This window comes from Lygodium microphyllum, chromosome 4, assembly GCF_053477565.2.
Source record: "Lygodium microphyllum isolate KBCC chromosome 4, Lygodium_microphyllum_v1.1.10, whole genome shotgun sequence".
NCBI classification, from domain to species: domain Eukaryota; kingdom Viridiplantae; phylum Streptophyta; class Polypodiopsida; order Schizaeales; family Lygodiaceae; genus Lygodium; species Lygodium microphyllum.
Window position 1 is genome coordinate 5,922,839 of NC_141138.1, and position 12,951 is coordinate 5,935,789.

The 12,951-nt window shown below is 44.6% G+C and overlaps 1 protein-coding gene across 1 annotated transcript in view; it reads left to right on the forward strand.

The window, feature by feature from the left end:
• Positions 1 to 432: 432 nt before the first annotated feature.
• Positions 433 to 12,951, forward strand: part of LOC148036761 (putative low-specificity L-threonine aldolase 2) — a 68,083-nt gene continuing 55,564 nt past the window's right edge. The window contains exon 1 of the mRNA XM_087675640.1: positions 433 to 976. Within this exon, the coding sequence (XP_087531766.1) occupies positions 602 to 976 (375 nt within the window). The 5' untranslated portion in view covers positions 433 to 601. The remainder of the gene's footprint in view (positions 977 to 12,951) is intronic.

Genomic DNA, 12,951 nt, shown 5'->3' on the forward strand with positions numbered 1-12,951 from the left:
TTTGGAAAATGAGGAAGGTATTTTCTTAATGACCACGTAAAATGAGTAATGGTGTACGAGAAGAACTGAAAAGCCAGCCATACAAGCTTTTTAAAAATAAGTCCTTATGTCAGCCATATGAGTTGTTGGAAAGGTCGGAGGAGCTACATGTATCCTAAGAAGGTAGCCTAAGAGTGGGGAAAATTTCCACTTTCCTGTGGGCTAGACATGGACAAGGCCACGTAGGATGGCAGAGTGTGGACGGCATCTCGCACGTGCGAAGTAGGTGCGCGCCACGTAGGAAAAAAACACAAACACAGGAAAAGGGCGAAATTGCAAAGTGGGAGGGGGAGAGTGCTGCATGCGTGCTTTGTTTGTTTGTATTATTATTATTATTATTATTATTATTATTATTAGGCGTTAAAAATGTTCGTTTATTAGAGTTTTCGTGCATGGGAATTTCCCAGCTCTTTGGCTTCTTTGTTGTTGCTGTAATCTCTTTAACGCGAACGGGAAGGTAGACAGACCGATCAGATAGAGTCTGCGAGAGCTTCCTTCCCACAAAGAAGCACCGCAAAGAGCTGCGCTTCCTGTCACAGGAAAACACAGCAGAAGCTTCGAGATGTCCTTCGTAAAGGGTGCTTATCACCCAAGCCACCAGCAAGCATGCGGCCATGCAGTCGATGACGAAGGAAAGCATGTGCAGCGACCTGAACGAGCATGCGGCTGTAATGACGAGGAAGGAAAGCCTCCGCAGCGGCCTGGCGCTGCCTTGCCTCCCAGGGTTGTGGACATGCGCTCTGACACGGTCACCAAGCCTACCACGGCAATGCGTGAGGCCATGGCGAGCGCGGAGGTGGACGATGACGTGCTCGGTTCCGACCCCACCGCACACAAGCTTCAGCAGCAGGTGGCCGAAATATGTGGCAAAGAAGCTGGCCTGTTCGTGCCTTCGGGCACCATGGGCAACCTCATCAGCGTCCTTGTGCATTGCGAGGTAACGTACAAGGGCCTGTCAATGCGGTAAAATAATTTCATAATCGAAGAGCTGGATAATTGTTGCTTCATTGATCTTACCCGAGCATCGTGCTTAACGCTGATTGCCTCATCAGTTAGCACTCCGCATGAGAGGACTTCATAGAAAATTACACCTTATTATTGGCCTGTAGAGCTCGCTTTGTGTACTAGGTGTAAGGAGATTACGTTTCTCATCAGTCGAGGACAAGCAAGGAATGTAGGTGAAGCTGTGTAACGACTAGAATCCAATATCTTGTTCAGACCCCGCAGTCTTTCGCATCTGCAAAATTGAGCAAATTTGTGGGCACCCTCTGCTATTAATTGTGTAGCCTACTGTTAATCCCAGTGTCAATAAAGACATGATATATGGTTCTGGAAAGCGTATTATACCATGACATGTGAGGTCTCTGACTGTAATGACTTCCTAGTGACTCAGTGGCCGGTTTTGGAAATCCTATTATACCATGATATTTGAAGCCTCTGACTTTCTAGTGATCCAGTGACTGCTGCGATGTGTGATAAATAGAGTCATTGAACTTGGAAATGTCGTGTGACTTGGATGACTCATGAATCTTTACAACTTGAAGAATTTGCAACATCTTTTGTGGTAAGTGCAGCATATTGATATTGAAAGAAAAATATCTGTTTATGCTATATATATTGCAGAGATAACTCAAAACTTTAATAAAAAAAAAATAGATATAAACAATGGAGGTGGAGTCTTTCAAAGTTCATACAGAACAACTTATATTCCTGTTGGGCAGAGTTGATTGAGAGAGTATGTGGGCTCCAAAGATTCAATAAAGTGGCTGTAGAATGCCTTTACATGGAAAATGCAAGTGTGAATCACATCATCTTACTTGGGAGAAGCCTAAACCCACTTAGAAGTACAAAGTTGCACTACACACTGATATATTGAGGGTGTTACATCCTCGAATACCCGGACGGGCACTTGTAGGATTGGTCACCATGGTCATGAAGTGACTTAGTGTGAGTGCACTAAGGGCAAGTTGGGGTTAGGGCAGCCAAATACTATTTATAGGATTCAAGGCCTTATTGTGCACATCATTGTGTGATCACCACTCTTGGATTCTTGGCCCGTAGGCCGATGTGTGATGGTGTGGGTTGGTGGTATGGGATGCCTTCTTGGGACATGTTTATGACCCCAGAGTGTTGCTAGTTGAGTAAGGGAGATGAGTTTGATGTCGAGTCCCTATATGTTTGTGAATATAGCTTGTTTCATGTCTCGTGTGTAGATTGGATTCTAGGTGGATGTTTCAAAATATCACCTAAAAAAGAAAAAGAAAAAGAAAAAGAAAAACAGAACACTTGGAATGCAGAGTTATTCTGGGTTTTTGGTGCAAAATGTACGGGAAATTTAGTTGATAGAGATTGATGATATGTAGTGTGTTGCATGTGGCTTTATTGACAATATGCTTTCGAAATTTCAAGTTAAGCCAAATTGCTACAATCTTATGGTGGGAAAATGCTGCATGTTCTCCATTGGATCGCAACCAAGGAGTAGGGGAGAGGGGACAATAGCCGAATGAAAAAGCTTTTCTTCCTTTGTCTTTACAATGTTGGACGAGTTTGTTGCTTTGTGGAGTGTTGTTGCAACCTAGGGTGGAGTTGAAGGTGCAAGGTAGATTTCAGCTCTGTCCCCTACAAGGACCTTGAAAGATGACAAAGAAGGATTGGTAATGAGATAGGATTTGGATGGCTTCTCATGGTGTAAATTGTGCCATGTCACTTCTAATATTGCACCATCATTAGGGAGTTGTGATTGTATGCAAAGAGTTGTGATTGCTTGTAGAATATTTTTTTACTAGATTATGAAAGTGTTTGGTTATTGGGGGACCATTCTTGTGAGAGTCTGCAGTGGAAAGGAAAGTGAATATGGAGAGGAGATTGAATGAGAATTTAGGTGAGAGAAGGAATAATATGATAGCAATGGCTGAAGGATACAAGGCTGCAATGGTCACTTGCAACATGCAACTCTACACGTTAGTGTGGGTACTGGGCGATAGTAGGGGGATGAGAGAATGAGGAGTCCTGGCTGATTACAAAAGATCAATGATGGATAATGAGAGTGAGAGGGCAGGCCGCCTATAAATAGGCAAACTGGGCCCACGATTGGTAATAAAGTGACTGTACTCAGGGCTCATAGGACAGCCTACAACGCCCAAAAAGAAATGCACTAATGTGACCTCCATTTAAAGTGCCTAAAGCACATAAAATGATAGACAAATACAATATCAAAGCTTATAATGTCCTTGTTAGACTCAGACTGAGGCTTATGGGCAAGAGATGGCGATAGAAGACATATATGTTTGCTAAGACCCCCTCTCAGATCTTGAATGTGGCAAAAGGACAAAGAAGATATGGATTCGAGGGTGGTTAGAAGAGTGCCGATGCCGATGAAGTCCATTGATAAAGAATGCTAACCAAGGACCAAGACCCCCCCTCTAGATGAAAACTAATCAAATGGAAGGCCACCATAGGCCAATGGAAATAGAGAGGCCTCGAATGGATCACTCTCCAAAGCTCTTGGGTGAGCCAAGCCTTTGACTCATCTGTGAGATGATAGTAAGGAACTATCAAAGGTATCATAACTTGCATAGAAAAAACAGGGACCAAGGACCAAGCGGCAAGGGCTAGTATCTTGATGATGAAGGAAAGAGGTCGCCGCATAAAGGAGAGGCCCAAAGTAGACTATAATCTGCGAAGAAGCTCCTCACAATCATTGGGAATCCTCCTCTGAGACGGAGAGGGCCAAGGAATCCATAGTTGGATCACCAATATCGTCCGCCTCTAAAAGAGATTGGAGGTAAAAGGGAACCATTGAAAGAGATGGTGGGGGATGGAATGAAACTTGTGGAAAGGGGGGTGCTTATTTGGGAACGAATGCAGCAATGGAAAACTACATTGTAGGGCCCTTAACAAGGGAAGGGGAATGCAGCCCCTTCTCTTGCATGTATAGCCCCCTCTCTTGCTAACCTGTTACAAGAGTGGTTCTTGTAGAAGAATTCTTAACAAAGATAGCTCGGGGCTTGGGCCTCCCAAGTGATAAGTCTCCCATATACGAGAGGTGAGAAGATTGGTGTAGAACACATGAAGGTCAGTGATGGAAGATGTCAGAGAGAAGTGCCATAGCTAGGTTGTTTGAAAAGATGTCCCAACCAAGGGTTGCAAGCTCATTTTGTATCTCCTCCATCTTGCGGATGTGATCCCTCGTTGTAGGGGAATTTGCGATAGAGAGCTATCGTAGTTGCAACTCGAGAGAGAGATGATACCCAAATGTTTGGATCCGACAAAGAGTTGCCAATCTCTTCCAAACCTTTGCAATAGTGCAGATATGACTTACATGAATGAGCACAAAATTTGTAGAACTCAAAAAGAGAATGGAGTAGGCTCTAGCATTCAACCAATCCCATAAAGCTACCGAGTTTGAGATCGTTGCATCACAGGATCCACGGTAGCTCTGGGTATAGGAACTGCGACAAGATCCGAAATGTCATAGATGTTGATGATGCACTCAACTTTGCACAACCATAGGGGGTAGGTCGTCCCATCTATATTCTTGGATGCAGGTAGAGAGGGTAGGACAGGCACTTGCATAGGGGGGTGCCATCACTGCCAAGTGGGGATTAGAAGCCCTCGGAGAATATGAAGGGACTCCGGAGAGAATGATAGGATGGTGGTTGGTTTTCACGATGCCAATCCACACAATCAGCCAAAGCATACATGTTGGCCATAGATGTCCAACAAGAATACCTGCAAGAAATCAAAAGAAGATGCTGCAATTGGGATGATCTTCACCTGTTCAGGGTCCGTCGGTGGTCAACAAAAGTGGATGTATAGTAGAATAGATAGGGAGTATCCAAGGTGTGAGAGGTGACACGATGCCGAATAGAGAGGCGGAGCAGTAAACGCAGATGAAAACAGGTGTTCAGCCTGTAAACACAGCTAATTGAGGGGCTGATAGAGGACTAGGAGTGCCCAGAACTGCAATGGCCTGCTCAACAGCAGTCTCCCGAGTAGTAGTAAGCTGCCCATGCAGAAATGCTGAACACGAAAGGGCTGCCTGCACTGAAATGCAGGAAAAAAATGAAGATGTCCTTGTCAAAGAGGCTGCATGGTCTGTCCTATGTGCCGGCCAATATGCTGATGTGTTGTCTAGCTGCAGGAGAAGGCTCCCAGGCTGTAAATGCAGATCTGAAATGGGTTTGTCCACCTGAAATAAGTGCAGTCCATCCTGCAGCTGTGTCACCCAGGGTGTAAACTTGCCACCCAGGTCAGCTGCAAGGAGATATAAAATGCAGCAGGTAAAGTGACGATCTGCACAAAATGCAGTTGTAACAGTGGCTGTCCTGCAAAAATGCAGCAGTAAGGGGCTAAGAAACAGGCTTTCCTGCATTGATTGATGATCAAAAACAGATCTTCACACCTGAGAAATGTCGCCCAGCTGGTTGAAAGATGGACAGCTGCTCATCTTTGAGAAACTCTGGCTCCCACATGTGGCTCTAATCATGTGAGAGTGCACAACGGAAAGGAAAGTGAACATGGAGTGGAGGAGATTGAAAGAGAATGTAGGTGAGAGAAGGAACAATCCGATAGCAATGACTGAAAGGTACAAGGCTGCAATGGTCAGCCCCAACACGCAGCCCTATGCATTAGTGTGGGTGCCAGATGGTAGCAGGGGGATGAGAGTGAGGAGGACTGGCTGATGGATAATGAGAGTGAGAGGGCAGGCTGCCTATAAATAGGCAAATTGGGGCCACAAAGAGTAAAAGTGGCCAGGCCTAAAATGTGGGCACCTAGGACAGCCCACAGTGCCCAAAAAGAAATGCACTAATGTGCCTTCCATATAAAGTACCTAAAGCACATAAAATGATGAATAAATACAATGTCAGAGCTCCTAATGTCCTCATCTGATTCAGACTAAGACTCACAAGTAGGAGAAGATGGTACAAGACACGTCTGCTAACAATTCCACAAGTAGGGTAAGGCTAGAAATATAATATTCTATGCAAGCATTAGTCTTCCTATGATGTACGAGGAGGAGGATTATTTCTTTTGAATTCTCTTACATGTGTTGCCATACACCATTTATGTATACAACATAGAACATGCTTTTGATTGCTTGGTACACTACCTGTGTATACAACATAGAAATTGGCTTTTATGTTACTTTTATAGATTAAGCCACTTTAGGTAGCTTTGACTTTTCTAGAGACTTCTCTTGTCCTTTTTTGAATTGGACTCTAGATTGATTCCTTTTTGGACTTGGAGTCAGGTCCTTTTTTGGACCGAACCTATATTTTTGGAACAAACCCAAAAATTAGGATTGGACTTTGGGTCCTCATTTCTCCATGGTGATTTTTATTTTCTCTAGGGAAAAATTTCCAAAACTTCTTAGAGTTGGTTTCGTAAAAGATTTGAGAGAGAGAAAAGATGTAGAAAATTTTTTGGTGTCACCCTCCTTTTCTATGAAAGGGGGCAACTCTCTTATATAAAGGATCATCTTGGAATACCCTCTCTCCAACTCTCTCTCTCATCACTTCTGTCTGGCATTCTCTCTTCTCTTTGTTTTGTTTTGTCCCTTTCTTGCATTTTCTCTTCTCTTTGTTCTCTCTTGCCACCTTATTCTAGCATTTTCTTTCATGTTTGTTCTCTCTTCACTTGGCTCCTCTTTGAACCTTTGTGTCCTTGGACTTCTTGTAGACATTTTGTCAAACTACTTCAGATTTTTCTTTTCTTGGACATCTCTTGGACCTTTCCTACCAAATTCTCCAATTTCTCTCAAACTTTTTTGCAGACTTCTTTAGACTTTTCTCCAGACTCTTTTTCTTTAGACTTTTGCATTCCTCTAGACTTTTCCCGAACCTTTTTTGAGGACTTCTCTCAGAACTTTCTTTGTAGACTCATGCATTTCCTCCTAACGTCTCTTCAACTTCATGAGGCCAACTCACCCTTTTGTGCAATACCTTTCTAAATTCTTTATGCATTTTTAGAGGTGACCTTGAGGCATACCAAAGAGGTTATGGCTGAATGCAAAGCATGGTCTTGAGAAACCACATCATTCCATACAGTTTCCCTTCTTCGTTTCCATTTTTGGTTTGTGTTTCCAGCCCCAAAAAGGTTTTCTAGGGTCTTTCGAGAGAGTTGGAGTGCCACATGAGAAACTTTAGTGGGTGAGACTCAAGACAGTTTGTGCCTATGTATTCAGCACCACCCATTCATTCTTCACCACTCACTCATTCCTTTTCATGAGATCATCATCTCTCTCTCCTCTTCTTCCACCATCTCTATCCCTATTGCCACGTGCCAGTCTCTAGCTCCCTTGGGCTGGTTTATGGTTGTAGTGGCTTCCTTCTTTGCTGGCGCCCCTTCCTACGCATAGGTGACAACTTCCTTGAGCCCTTCCCCCTTGTGTTTGATGCTCATGCCCTCCTGGCGTTAGCTTCCACTTGATTGGCGTCATCTTCCATCTATTAGGGATCACCCTACTCCTTGCGTTTGGCTGCCTGGAGGTCTTTCCTCACTTGGTGTCTTCGTTAGCTTGGCGTTAGTTTTCAGGCTCCATACAGTTACGTTTTGATTCCTGGACTGCTCCCCTTCCATTAGGTGTCACACCTCTAGTTGGTGTCATCATCATCAAGGGTTGTCTTCATTTGCGTTTTTAGATTCTGGCTCATCATCACCACCTGGCTCACATCCAGCTGCTAGGGTTAGCTCATCAAGCCTGTGTTTGCAGACTTGGAGGCTTCTTCAATTGTCTCCCTGCTCTAGGCACCGGTCTTCATCTGTGTGTTGCAGATTCAGAGGCTTTGCTTTTGCGGCAGTCTCCCTACTCTAGGCAACACCTCACCTCATCATTCTTGCATTTGCACACGTTGGCAGTCTCCTTGCTCTAGGCATCTTTCATACTATGACACCCTTGTATTAGATTCAATTCATTATCTCTGTTCTCCATCATCTATTCATCTGAGTTTCTCTTCTCTTCTCAGTGTTTGCCGTACACACTTTGTGTTTCTCCTTGCAAACCTTATTCTCTCTGGTTGCTGTCATTTCTTGACATGGTATCAAAGCCAAAGGTATTAAGTGAGTTGCGAAGATCCTCTTCATCAGAGAAGGCAAAGACAGGTTCCTAGTTCAGCATCAACATCTGATTATTACTCTACTTTTGATGCATCATTGGGAGACATCCTTCTTCTCCCTCCCACCCTCCCTTTTACAAGTTGCCACTTCGGTACCATGGTGTCGCCACCGACAGATGGCTTGTTTACTAGGTGCCTCTATTGCAGTAAGAACAATCATACACTCGAAGATTGTTGACATTGACCTTTGCTTCCTACCCCACTAGAGTATATGCATCTTCCACTTGGCACTCCATGTGCTACCTCTCCTTTTTGGTCCATAGAGATCGTTTTGTCTTGGCTCTCGGCTTATTATGCTCAAGGCAATAAGGTGCATCCAAGGTGCACTAAGTCCTCACAAGCAAATGGAGGCACTAAGACCTTGCGAGGTGATCAGTCTTTTTGGTGGAGACCACCACGTTGCGCGGAGGTTTCCTCCTCCCATTTTCAGGTCTAGTGGCTACCGTGGCCCACCTCCTCCATAGTCCACACCATTGAGAGCACGTGACTATTTTCCACCCTTGGCTCACATTGAGCCTCCTCCGATCCCACCCTCTTCTACTTAGGTTTGAGAAGGCATCTCTGGGCACTCTTTGGCTTTTCTACCCTTGGCTCACATTGAGCCTCCTCCTATCCCACCCTCTTCTACTTAGATTTGAGAAGACACCTCTGGGCACTCTTTGGCTTTTGCTCCTTTTGAGCTTCAGATACCTTCTGTGGCATGATCGGTGGTACTTCCTTCGTCATCAAAAACCTTGGAGTTCGTGATCCATGAGTTGAACTTTCTCTCTCTCAGAGGGGGGTCCTTTGTCCTCAGAGGGGGTATCTCCTTCTTCAGCTTCAGAGGGCCGGGGGGGCTCCTCCATCTCCAATTTCAAAGGGGGACCCTACTACTCTTGAAGTTTTTCCCACCACATCTTTTACTTCCAAGGTCTGGAACTTTCAAGCAGTTTTACCTCCACTACAATCCAACATCTACAGGTTGTATCTTTGATCGGGGCCCTTGGATCTGCAATAGCGGCTTTATGACTATGCCTTTGTATTCCTTTCAACATGATGTAACAGAGCTAGTGGCTTCTCACTTGAGATTTTGTTTTAAGTTCTATTGTTCATTTAGTCTCTTGACTATCTTCACATGTCTCCTTTCAGGTGGCATTCTCGAATTACAGGTTGGATCTTCTTCTCTTCCCCTCACTTCTCTTTTTGTGCTCCTTTTTGGGCATGAGAGGGGGTGTTGAGAAACCACATTATTCTGTACAGTTTAGCTTCTTCATTTCCATTTTTGGTTCCATTTCCAGCCCCAAAAAGTCTTTCTAGGGCCTTCTGATAGAGTTGGAACACCACTCCAAAGACTTTAGTGGGTGAGATTCGAGACTGTTTGTGCCTATATATTCGGCACCACCCATTCATTCTTCACTCAATCACTCTCTCCTTTTCATGAGACCATCATCTCTCTCCCCCCTCTCCTTCCACCATCTCTATCCCTATTGCCATGTGTTAGTCTTGGGCTGCGTTTATGGTTGTAGTGGCTTTCTTCTCTGCTGGCGCTCCTTCCTACATACAGGCGACAGCTTCCTTGAGCCCTTCCCCCTTGTGTTTGGTTCTTACCCCCTCTTGGTGTCAGCTTTCACTTGCCTGGTGTCATATTCCACCTATTAGGTGTCACTCTACCCCTTGCATTTGGCTGCTTGGAGGTCTTCCTTCACCTAGCCTCTTCATCACAGCTTGGCATCAGTTTTCAGGTTCTATACACTTGTGTTTTGGTTTTGGGATTGCTCCCCTTCCATTAGGCGTCACACCTTCAGCTGGCGTCATCATCATCAGAGGCTGTCTTCATTTGTGTTTTCGGATTCAGTTTCATCATCTAGTTGTTGGCTTTAGCTCATTAGGCTTGTGTTTGTAGACTTGGAGGCTTCTTCAGTTGTCTACTTGCTCTAGGCACCAGTCTTCATCCTTGCGTTGCAGATTCAAAGGCTCCTCTTTTTCAACAGTCTTCATGCTCTAGGCGACACCTCACCTCATCATCCTTGTGTTTGCAGACTCAGAGGCTTCTTTGGCAATCTCCTTGCTCCAAGGCATCTTTTGTGCTACAGCACCCTTGTATTAGATTCAATTCATCATTTCAGTTCTCCATCATCTTATTCATTTGAGTTTCTTCTCTCTTCTCAGTGTTTGCCGTACAGACTCTATGTTTCTCCTTGCAAACCCTATTGTCTCTCTAGTTGCTCAGCCATTTCTTGACACATGGTATTCGTGAAACACGTTTTATTGGCACTGAAATTCTAAATGTTTCACTAAAACGCGAAACGCTTGAGTGAAATGGTTGATTGAAACATAATCTTTAAATGGAAAACAATTGTTTTTTCTTGCTTTTTTGAGAGTTTTTAGACACTGCATATATGATAGATATCATTTGTTGATATGAAAGGATTTGCATGGTATAAATGTGTAAGTTGCAACTCATTGTTTATAAAGAAAATCATCTCATATCTATTATTCAACCATTTCCCTTGGTGTTTTGCTTGGGACTTGCGGAAAGGGCCGCACCACGCTCATCTACCCTACACTTGCTGTGCGAATTTGGATACATTTGTCTTATAATTGGCATCAAAGGCAAATTATGATAAATGAAGAGTGAAAGATTGACATTGCAAGTTGTGACACAAATTTTGTTTGTTTCTTGTTTATTTGTTGTAATTTTGGGTAATTTTTTGTTTGATATAATGGATGTAGGACCCTTAGTTGTAGACTAATGGTTAGTAGCCACACCCTCCCAAGTGTTGAAAAACCCTTCACCCTTCACCCACAGTTTGCATTTTTTGCGTTTTTGAGTTTTGCGTTTAGGGTTTGCAGCCCCAAAAAGGGGCACCATCCTAGACTGACTATGCCTATTTATAGGCCACTTTCTCTTTCATTCCTCATGTTCGTTCAGTCCGTTACCTCTTCTCTCTAGCCTCTCCATTGCCCTCACACCCCTTTAGGAGGACATTGTGGTTTGTGGTTTGTGGCTGTCTTCATCATCTTCCTTGTGCTACGGCACCCTTGTTCCCCTGTATCACATTCAGTCCATGATTCAGAACTTCATCATTCCATTCATGAGAGTTTCTTCTCTCTTCTCTTCTCCATGTTAGTCGAGTTCACTCCGTGTTCCTCCCCACAAACCCTATTGTCTTGTTGGTACGTAATCTTTTGACATGGTATCAAAGCTGGATCTGCTCAAACAGTGGCAAAGATTCTCCACTCCAGTGACGGCAAAGATCGGTGGCGGGTTCGGCATCCATTTCTCTTGTTCTTCTGCTGTATCAAAATCTCGTTTTTTGCAGGTTTCAGGTGTTTTCAACTTGCTGGCCATAGCCCTTTCGCGGAGGACATTGTAGTCTCAGCTGTCCCTTGCTGTCATCTACAGCCTGGCGCCTGTTTCCAGCCTTCCACCCACAGTTTGCAGCTGTTTACAGCAGAGTGACTATTGCTGATCGCTCTCCATTCAAAAAACAATCTCGTTTTTGCAGATTTTAGGCATTTCAGCTTGCTGCCTACACCCCAGCCGCAGAGGACATCGTGGTCCAAGTTGGCCATTGCTATCTACAATAGTCTGGCGCCTATTTCCAGCCTATCGCACACTGTTTGGAGCTAATTTTAGCATGCTGACTACTACTGCTGGTTTTTTTTCTGCGTTTTTAGTCTTTCTCTCTCTTGCAACCTGCGTTTGCTGTTTTCTCTCTTGCACCTTGCGTTTTCAGTCTTTCTCTCTCATTACTGTTGCTGCTGTTTTTCTCTCTCAGCTTGTTGTAGCAGATTCTCTCTCCTCAGCCTATCACAACGGATTTTCTCTAATCAATTTGTCGTAGCAGATTTTCTCTCTTCATTGCATGTGTTTGCTATTTTCTCTCTCCTTTTTGCAGCCTGCTTTTTTAGTATTTCTCTCTCCTCACAGGCACTTTTCTACTGGCTGCAACTTCTTACTGCTGGTCGCATCCTCCTTCCACTGACAACTCACTTCCAGCCCTTCCACTGCCCTCCCAACCCTTAAGGTGGAAATTGTATTTCATGGTTCATGGCTGACCTCTTCCTTCTTCAGCAAGGCACACTGGTATCCATGGCTTCTTTACCAACAGATGACTAGGCTACTAGGTTCTCCTATTGTGGCTCGAACGGTTATCTCATCGAAGATTGCCGATTTCGACCTTTGCTCCCAACCTCCCCGGAGTATATGCGTCTTTCACCAGGCACTCCTTGTGCCACCTCTCCTTTCTGGGCCACAGAGATTGTTTTGCATCGGCTATCAAAGTACTATGCTCAAGGCAATAAGACACATCTGATGCGCACTAAGTCCTTTCGAGCACATGGAGGATCGATTAGTGCTACGACCTCTTGGAGATCGTCGCAATGCCAGCGGCAGTCTTCTCCCGCCTATTTTCGGGTACAGTGGCTATCACGGCCCGTGGTTCTGCAGTCCGCTCTATCGAGGGACAATGATTGTTTGATATCGTTTCCTCGTCAGTTCGCTCTTTCGAGAGAGTGGTTGCTTGACTCTTGCCTCTTCTTTGGCTTCCCGGTTTGCTCCATTGAGAAGCAATGAGTGTTGCCCACTCATTGCTCAGTTTGAGCCTCACCCTTCTCTACCGTCGTCTACTCAAGTTCGAGAGGCCACCTCTGGGAGTTCTTCACCACCCCAGATACCTTCTTTGGCATGACCGGCGGCACTTCCTTTATCCTCAGACATTTAGGAGTTTATGATCCATGAGTTTTTGGATTCCCTATCTACCTTAGAGGGGGATGATCTTTCTTTGCCCTTCGAGGGGGCATCTACATCTAC